At 35.5% G+C, this 10,295-nt stretch overlaps 1 protein-coding gene across 2 annotated transcripts; it reads left to right on the top strand.

Moving 5' to 3' along the window:
- The first annotated feature begins 487 nt into the window (after positions 1 to 487).
- On the top strand, positions 488 to 3,221 carry LOC131405900 (olfactory receptor 11G2-like). Of its 2 annotated transcripts, XM_058541136.1 has the most exons (2): positions 488 to 1,428; positions 3,200 to 3,221. In XM_058541136.1, the coding sequence occupies exons 1-2, from the start codon at positions 497 to 499 to the stop codon at positions 3,219 to 3,221; spliced, it is 954 nt and encodes a 317-aa protein (XP_058397119.1). In that variant the 5' UTR covers positions 488 to 496. The 2 variants fall into 2 exon arrangements, with proteins under 2 accessions (XP_058397119.1, XP_058397118.1); XM_058541135.1 differs by lacking the exon at positions 3,200 to 3,221 and having other exon boundaries at positions 488 to 1,450.
- The last annotated feature ends 7,074 nt before the right edge of the window (positions 3,222 to 10,295 follow it).

The following is a 10,295-nucleotide window of genomic DNA, read 5'->3' on the forward strand; positions in this document are numbered from 1 at the left end:
CAGAATCACATGATCCAACAATGCACCTCCCTACAAGCAGCTGCATTAGGTGACTGCTCATGAGTATTGAGCAAATGCGCTTATCCATTCATTTAATAAAAATTACAGAAACATTTCTAAATGCAAGGATTATGTGTATCCTCAGTCACGTCCATGACACTCCTGTTTGACAGCAATAACCTCAGCCTACTCTTACAAAGGTATTTGCCAGGAAGAGAGCTAAACCAGTATATTTAGTTTAAGAGGAGAGAAAAGGAGAATCATACATTGTAATGTCAGTCTACATTGCATTCTCTTACCTGGGGTAAGCTACGTGATGTGTGGATTTTCATCTATTTTGTTCACTGCTGTGTGCGCAGTACCCAGAAAAAAATACCCAGCAAATAGTACACACTCAATAAATATGGAATTAATAATAAATCAACAAGAAAATCTCAGTTTCCTGTTTGGACAAAGAAAATGAAGTCCCTCCACTTTCCAGGGGTTTTTAGTAATTATGGGTCCTTTCACAGCTCACAGACACATGAAAATCTCCAACAACTCCAGCACCATCACTGGCTTCATCCTCCTGGGCTTCCCTTGCGCCAGGGAGGGGCAGATCCTCCTCTTTGTTCTCTTCTCTATTGTCTACCTCCTGACCCTCATGAGCAATGGTTCCATCATCTGTGCTGTGCGCTGGCATCAGAGACTTCACACCCCCGTGTACATCCTGCTCGCCAACTTCTCCTTCCTGGAGATCTGCTATGTCACCTCCACCATCCCCAACATGCTGGCCAACTTCCTCTCTGACACCAAGGTCATCTCCTTCTCTGGATGTTTTCTCCAGTTCTACTTTTTCTTTTCCTTGGGCTGTACAGAATGCTTTTTCTTGGCTATTATGGCATTTGATCGATACCTTGCCATCTGCCAGCCTCTCCATTACCCCACTCTTATAACTGGACGTCTCTGCACCAATCTTGTGGTCAGCTGCTGGGTACTTGGTTTCCTCTGGTTCTTGATTCCCATTGTCATTGTCTCCCAGATGTCCTTCTGTGGATCCAGGATTATTGACCACTTCCTGTGTGACCCGGGTCCTCTTTTAGCACTCACTTGCAAAAAAGCTCCTGGAGTAGAGTTTGTCTTCTCCACTTTAAGTGCTGTTCCCATCATCATTCTCTTTCTCTGCATCATGGCTTCCTATGCTCTGGTCCTAAGAGCTGTATTGAAAGTCCCTTCAGCAGCTGGGAGAAGAAAGGCTTTCTCCACCTGTGGGTCTCATCTGGCGGTGGTTTCACTGTTCTATGGCTCAGTACTGGTCATGTATGGGAGCTCAATAACTGAGCAGGAAGCTGGAACACAGAAGACTTTGACTCTCTTTTATTCTATCGTGACCCCACTCCATAACCCTATGATATATAGTCTTAGGAACAAAGATATGAAAAAGGCCCTGTGGAAATTTCTGAGAATATAAAAAGTGTTTATCAAAAAGTCTTTTGTGCTCTTAGAGCCCAAAATTGTCTTTAACTTATTTACATTTACAAAAATTGTGCTTCACTTATTTTCAAGTTAAAAAAATTTTTTTTATTCAGATAATTGTTCATTCTAGTATTGAATAAACTCAACTACCTGTGAGCATGTGTCTCTTGTTTATTTCTTCTCTTGGTTCTTGATCAATTGTCCTGTTTCTCACCTAGCCTTGATTTTTTTTAATTGAATGCTGAACATTATATTTTAAAAATTGTAAAGAAAATGGGTTTAGTAACTAGACAAAAATTAAGTTTTCTTCTACCAATAGACAGAGGCAAATCACTATGATCTCATATAAGGACTATTTTAGGTGTTGTAAAAATAGTCTACACCAGTTTTGCTCTTATTTCTAGAACATGACCCTTACTCCAGGAATATGGCTTTTGTGAGATCTCAACTGCAAGCCTGGACTGTTTCAGGCCCCTCCAACTTAACTGGCCTGACTTCCTATTTCTGTAGTCTTTGAACCCTGTGAATCCTTAAACCTCTGCTCAGCTCTTCAGACTTCCAGTTTCTGCTTTCTCCTAGAATCTTGAAATCTCATCTTGCACATGAATGGCTTAGACATCCAAAAATGCCTTGAATATGTATTGCATCATATTTTGAGTCTCACTTCTCTGTGGTCCTCCTGTCTTCAAAATTTGTTTCTCAAACTCCAGCTTCTTTGGTAGCCACAAACACCAAATTCTTGATTTCCTCAGTTCAGTGAAACTACTGCTTTCTGCTGAGACTTTATTCTGCCTTCCCCTGTTCCTTCCAGCATGCCTCCATATCCTCATATTTCCTGGACCCAGTGAATTGTCAACTGTCCTCAGGGAAAAACACCCAAGGTGATTATGGACCACTTCTCCTTGACCCTCCCTTCAGGGAATTGTAGCCCCTGAAGTCTTGCCTGTGTTGAATGTTCTCCAGTGCCTTCAACTGTTTGTTTTACGTATTTCATCCAGATTTTATAGCGACTTTTGATGGAAGAGTTAGTTTAATACAAGCTGCTTAGTCATGACCATAACCAGAATTCTTTTCTGTTATTTCTAAATTCATACATTCTCACATCTTCCCTCACTTTCAGAAAATGATCTTGAGCGTAGCCATGCAAAAACCAATAAGCCAGAGATAAGTGGGTATGGGAGCTAGTATAAACACAAGTCTGGGATGTAGACCTTCTTTTGTTTTCATTGTAAACAGCTCCAGAATTCTAAGGATTCCACCCTTGCAAGCAAGGTGGGGTGGAGGGGGTTGCTTACAGTAAAATAAAAGGTAAAATCAGGACCACAGAGCACAGATTGAGGCCATATTTTTCTAAATGGGAGGCGTTCAGCAATTGTAGATCAGTAAAAATATTTAATAAGGATTTGTATTGGTAACTTGGGTTAGTTCTTGAACTTCTTCCTAGGCCTATACTGAAAGGTCATCCTATTATTGAAGCATCTTTACCATTACAACTACCTGATTCTGCAGAGTAAGAAAATGCATTGGAAATCAAGAATGATTTGCCAAGGATAGTAACTTTAATGGTAAAAAAAAAAAAAATCCTACCCACCACCCTTTTCACTAGTCCAAGTTACTGTTTCTTTACTGACTAATCCTATACTTCTATCTTTAGGACCTTTCAAATATTTGCCTATTAAACAATGTTTCCTCAATATACGTAAAGCTCTGTAAACAATAAGACAACAGAATAACGTCCCAAAAGGAAAATGAGCAAAAAGATATAAACAAAAAACACACAGAAAAGACTCTTTCAGTTCCCGTTAATAGAACCCTAGTTAAATGAGCTATGATTCAGTCATAAAATGAAATACTATGTCTTCAACTTTATAAAATATGAACTAGCTCTATATGTAATATTATGTAATATCTCCAAGATATATTGTTGAGAGAAAAAAGCAAGATGAGCAGCAGAGTGTGGCTACCTTTCATGTAAATGTGCAGACTATCTCCTGAAGGAGATCCAGAAACAGATAACAGTGGTTGCTTCAGGTGAGGAGGATTTGATGATGAGGAAGAAGGGAGTAAAGGAGACTTATTTTCTTCACACCCTCTTTTGAAATTTTTCACCTCTTTGCCATGTGCCTGTATTATTTATATAAAAATAAATAATAATATAGTTGTTTTTAAATAAAGAATAACTTTCTAGAGGAGTTTTCTGATAATTAGATCTAGAAATCCTTTACCCTCCCACAATTCTAGGGTTCGTTAGAAGCCAATTCATTTATAGAAAAGTTGAAGGAGCATCCTAAGAACACTTTGACACTATTTCATTTAGACTTTTATAGTACTTTAGAGAAAATATGAGAAATGTTTTTCTCCTCTTAGGACTTGTACAAATATACTGTGACAAACTGTAACTAGTTTATCACATTTCTATTTAGACATCCTCTCCCTCATTGTTCAATTATATATTTTTATTGCTGTCCTACAGTACCAGACACTGGCCAGGAAATAAATTTGATACAAAAGTACATAAGACACATTTTTTTTTTCCCTCATAGGACTCATAGTCTCATGGTAGAGGTATACAATAAAATTGCAAGGGTTTTCTTTTTATTTAATGGTAAAAGTGCAATGAGAGAGGAAAGAATAAATACTATGGAAGATCATAAGAGGGACATTTGTGTAAGCATGGATTTCTATCATGTGAAAGAGGATTTAAACATAGCTAATTACACGGCATCATCTTTTTCCAAGTGTACTTCAGGTTACATAATAGAAGTGTTTCTAGAAATTCTCTGTAAACCACCATATAATTAACCACTCTTAGAGATTATTAATGAGTTCCCCAAAACAAAATAAGTATGACTATAAAATATAATGTAAATTAAATTCCAAACTGAAATATTGTTTAAAAATTTTAAGTAAACACATTTTAGTAATAGAAAGCTGGATTACTTCAATCTACCATCTTGATAAAAATAAAGAAAAATACTGAATTAAAAAAATACAATAAAAGTCGAAAACATTGAGAATTAGAAAAGAGAATAGGAAACTCTTAAGTCAATTTTTTTATGAAAGTCTGAGTGGTGAGCACTAAAGTCATTCATGTTCAGAGAACACTTGCATATAGTTAAATCCTTACATTTAATAACAATGCCTGACTAGAAAGATAGAGAGGGGAACCCAGGGATCACATAAATTTAGAGCCCTTAGTGGTATTCATCTTCAAGTAAATATGAACCAGAACTAAACCTGACACCACTGAGAAAGAAAACCAAAAATTTGCTATCTCTGGAAGTTTGTGGCCATGGTTCAACTGTGGCTTGGATTTACACACACCATTTTCTCAAATTTTATTCTCCTTCAGGTTATAAGGTATTTAGCTTTCTAATAAAAACTCTGTCATCCCCTTCCCTTCGTCTCTCTTCATGAATGGACATAAACACACATCCGCATACACACACCTTAGAATCCCATGGTTCTTAACAAAATTTCAAAATATTTTAATTCTCCAGGATAGACTATATGTTAGGTCACAAAACAGTCTTAATAAATGTTTTTAAAAATCAAATCAGGGCCGGCCCCGTGGCTTAGCGGTTAAGTGCGCGCGCTCCGCTGCTGGCGACCTGGGTTCGTATCCCGGGCGCGCACCGACGCACCGCTTCTCCGGCCATGTTGAGGCCACGTCCCACATACAGCAACTAGAAGGATGTATAGCTATGACATACAAGTATCTACTGGGGCTTTGAGGGAAAAATAAATAAATAAATAAAATTATAAAAAAAAATGAAATCATACATATCTTTTCCAATTACAATGTAATGAAACTAGAAATCAACAGCAGAAGGAAAACTAGAAAATCCACAAATAAATAGAAATTAAACAGCAAACTCTGAAAAAAATAATGGGTCAAAGAAAATACCACAAAGGAAATTATAAAGGATCTTGAAACAAATGAAAATCAAAACACAACATACAAAAACTTACGGGATACAGAGAAAGCAGTGCTAACAAAATAATTTTTAACTGTAAAGCCTTACATTAAAAAAGAAGACAGATCTCAAGTCAAAAACATAACCCTACACCTTGAGGAACTAGAAAAAGAAGAATAAACTGAACAAAAGAGCAAAAGAAAGAAAATACAAAAGATTAGAGGAGGGATAAATAAAATAGAGAAAAGAAAATCACCAGAGAAAATAAATTAAACCAAAAGTTGGGTTTTTGAAAAGATCAACAAAATTGACAAACCTTTAGCTAGACTGACAAAGAAACAATGAGAAAAGACTCAAATAAATAAAATCAGAAAGTGAGGACATTATAGCTGAGTTTTTTGAAATACAAATGTTTATAAAAGAGTACAATGAACAAATAACCATAAAAAAACTGGTTAACCTAGATTAAATGGATAAATTCCCAGAAACACTCTACCTTCCAGGATGAATCATGAAGAAATAGAAAAATATGAATAGAGCTATAAACAGTAAGGAGATTAAATCAGTAATCAAAAACTCCTAACTAAGAAAAGACTATGTCCATTTAGCTTCACTGTTGATTCTACCAAACATTTAAAAAAATAATTCACACAACCCTCAAATTCTTCAAAAAAAAATTAAAGAGGAGCGAACACTTCCTACCTCATTCTATGAGGCCAGCATTACTCTGATGTCAAAGCCAGACAAAGACATTACAAGAAAAGAAAACTATAGACCAATATCTTTTATGACTATAGATGCAAAAATCCTCAAAAAAATACTAGCAAACTAAATTCAATAGCACGTTAAAAGGATTATACAACATGACCAACTGAGATTTCTTCCTGTAAGGTTGACCGTATGAAAATCAATCAACATAATACACCACATTGACAGAATCAAAGAAAAACCAGATGATCATCTCAATTGATGCATAAAAGGCATTTGACAAAAATTCAAAAAACATTCATAACAGAAACATCCAAAAAGCAAGGAATAGAAGAAACCTACCTCAAAATAACAAAGGTCTTGCGTGAAAAACCCACAGTGAACATCATACTCAATACTAAAAAAACTAAACAAAACAAAACTGAAAACTCTGAGATCAGGAACAAGACAAGCATGCCTAGTTTCATATCTTCTCTTCAACATAGTATCGAAGTCCTAGCCAGAGTGATTAGTCAAGAAAAAGGAATAAAATCAATTATAGTTGGAAAGGAAGAAGTAAAATTTTCTCTGTTCACAGATGACAGGATCTTATATGTAGAAAACCCTAAAGATTCCATAAACACACAGACAAACAAACAAACGAAAAAAGTTAGAATTTATAAACAAATTCAACAAAGTTACAGGATACAAAATCAACAAACAAACATCAGTTGTAGTTTTATACATTAACAATGAATGACCTGAAAAGTAAATGAAGAAAACAGTTTCATTTGCAACAGCATCAAAAAGAAAATACTTAGGAATAAACTCGACCAAAGAGGCAAAAGACTTGTACACTGAAAACTACAGAATGTTGCTGAAAAAAAATTAAAGACACAAATAAATGCAAAAACATATTATGTTCATGGATTGAAAGACTTAATATTGTTAAGATGTCAGTACTACCCAATGTGATTTACAGATTCGATGCGATCTCTATCTAATCCCAATGATGTTTTTTGCAGAAATAGAAAAATCCATCCTAAAATTCATATAGAATCTCAAGGGACTTGGAAAAGCCAAAATAATTTTCAAAAAGACCAAAGTTGGAGGTCTCACACTTTCTGATTTCAAAACTTAGTACAAAGCCACAATAATCAAAACAACATGGTACTGGCATAAAGACAGACATATAAACCAATGGGATAGAACAGAGATCCCAAAAATAAATGCTCACATATATGATCAGTTGATTTTCAACAGGAGTGACAACACCATTCGATGGGAAAAGGACAGTCTTTTCAACAAATGGTAGTGAGAAAGCCAGATATCCACATGCAAAAGAATGAAATTGTACCCTTATCTTATACCATATTCAAAAATTAATTCAAAATCACTCAAAGACCTAAATATAAGACCTAAATCTATAAAACTCTTAGAAGAAACATAAGGGAAAATCTTCATGACATCGGATTTGGCAACGAGTTTTTGAATATGACACAAAAAGCACAGGCAAGCAAAAAAATAGACACGTTGTACCACATCAGAATTAAAAATTTCTGTACATCAAAAGACACTATCAGCAGAACAAAAAAGCAACCCATGGAGTGGGAGAAAATATTTGCAAATCATATATCTGAAAAGGGATAAATATCCAGAATATATAAAGAGCTCCTATAACTCAACAACAACAATAACAAGAAAAACAATTTAAAAATAGGCAAAGGACTTGAATCAGGCAAAGGACTTCTCCAAAGAAGATATACAAACAGTCAACAAGCACATGAAAAGATGCTTAAAATCACTAATTATTAGGGAAATGCAATTCAAAACTATAATGAGATACTATTTCACACCCATTAGAATGGCTATTATTATAAAAGAAAGAAAGAAAGTAAGAAATGGGGAGGATGTGGAGAAATTGGAGTACTTGTGCATTGCTGGTGGAAACGGTAAATGGTGCAGCTGCTGTGGAAAACGGTATTCCAGTTCCTCAGAAAAATTAAACATAGAATTACCATATGATCCAGCAATTCCATTTCTGGGTAGACACCCAAAAGAATTGAATGCAGGAAATCAAACAGATATTTATACACCTATGTTCATAGAAGCATTATTCACAATAGTCAAAAGATGGAAGTAACCTAAGTGTCCTTCAACAGATGAATAGATAAATAGAATGCTGTATACAATAACAATGGAAAATTATTCAGCATTGAAAAAGAAGGAAATTCTGACTCGTGCTGTGACATGGATGAACCTTGGAGACATTATGCTAGGGAAAATAAACCAGTCACAAAAGACCACATTTTGTGTGATTCCACTTACATAAGGTACCTAGAGTAGTAAAATTCATAGAGATAGAAGGTAGAATGGTAGTTTCCAGGGGCTGGGGGAGACTGGAATGGAAGTTATTGTTTAATGAGTAAAGAGATCCAATTTGGACAATGAAAAATTTCTGGGGACAGATGGAGGTGATGGCTGCACAACAATGTAGATGCACTTAATGCCACAGAACTGTACACTTAAAAATGATTAAAATGGTAATTTTTATGTTATGTATATTTTACCACAATAAAAAATATTTTAAATCCATCCAAAAAATATAATAGGGAAACAAAATAATAAAAATACTTGAATAACCCAAAAGAAAACAAGAAAGGAGAAATAAAGAAACAAAGAACAGATAGGACAACTAGAAAACAAAGAGTCTATCAGTAATTAAGGACTGGAAGCAAAAATTTACAGATATCAATTTTGTGAAGAAAACACAGTCCCAGGGAGTATAAACAATGTACATTGTGAACATTCTCTATATTTCACAGTGAAAAAGACTTTTCCAGAAAACAAAAAGAAATTCTCTGGAAATCAACACATATCTCCACATTGCGTTTAAGACATTATTCCTGCCTTGGCTTTGGGAGCCAATTTAACCTAAACTATATGAAAACTGTGGATAAGGAAAGGACGTAACACCAAGGAGTCTTGAGGGAGTTATAATCTAGCCCAAGGGGAGACTGAAGACTTCACAATACTCTCTTAGACACAACTTTAATTGCACCCTTGGGAGTCTCAACAATACTCCCTTCCCGGTCATTCACCTGTACCCCCTTTTTGGAATTTCCTCATGAGGTTCCTGCCTCACTTCTTTCAGCTGCTCTACAGCAAAAGTAAAAAATATATAAAATTCGCCTGTTGAATTTCCTCTGCTGAGCAAGGCAAGTGAGAGATCTGGGTGCCAGGGGGTGATTGAGGTCTCTTATATTGTCCTTGATGAGAATATCTATATGCCAACTGAGGCCCACACATCGAGGACTGTTTATAGGGCTGCACTTCTTTTCGCTGGCTATCCTATTGCCCAACAGAAGTACCCTATCGCTGTGACTGTTTATTATGAGCACTTCAGGAAGGCAGGAAAGGGAGTGTCAGCAGCTAACTTTATATATCCCAGAATTCTCAGGGTCAGGCCCCTGGGTTTTGATTCTAAGTAAAGAAAAGAGAGGCATCAATGAGAAGATAGATTCAGTGTTTATTCCCAGCTTTGTCTAAACTTAGCCCTATGATGAAGGGTAAGTAAATTTTCTCCCTGTCTAGGCGTCACTGTATTTTTTCTAAGACATCGACAAATGGATGCTAGCTCCAGTGGAATCCCATTTTAATATTAATATAGTTTTGCACACTGTTTTGGGTTTTACGTTTCTGGAGATGAGATTTCATCCACAGTATCTCCAGTAACATAATAATAAGTTTTGTTATATGAACTGTGGACTCCACTCCCCAGCTCCTCAGATCTCCCTCAAATTAACAACCCCTGAAAATTTCTTGCCTAATGGTTCACAAAGGAAAGCCTTATTATTCAGAAATTTGATAAATTATATAATTTGGTATTAGAAAACTGTTTAGTCTTGCACTCAATAACACATTTTTTACAATGCCCCTCATTAAATATAACTTATTCCCACTTACTCGTATGCACATCAAAGGTAATGTAGTGTCCTTCCTTTAATCATTTATTTTTTGCATCTTAAATTATTAATACTATTATGATTTAATGCCTTCTTCCTTTACATCAGACCAAGCTGTATCTTTTTAAGTGCCAGAATATATAAGAAGGTCAGTAAAATAAATCTGAGCAACCAAAGAGTACTGTCCATAGCTTTGCTGTGTGATACATTGGAACTCAGTGACTTTTTAATCTAGTCTTTTAGGTTCACTTAAGTTTATTATTTTTCATTT

Source organism: Diceros bicornis, chromosome 5, assembly GCF_020826845.1.
Source record: "Diceros bicornis minor isolate mBicDic1 chromosome 5, mDicBic1.mat.cur, whole genome shotgun sequence".
Taxonomy (NCBI): domain Eukaryota; kingdom Metazoa; phylum Chordata; class Mammalia; order Perissodactyla; family Rhinocerotidae; genus Diceros; species Diceros bicornis.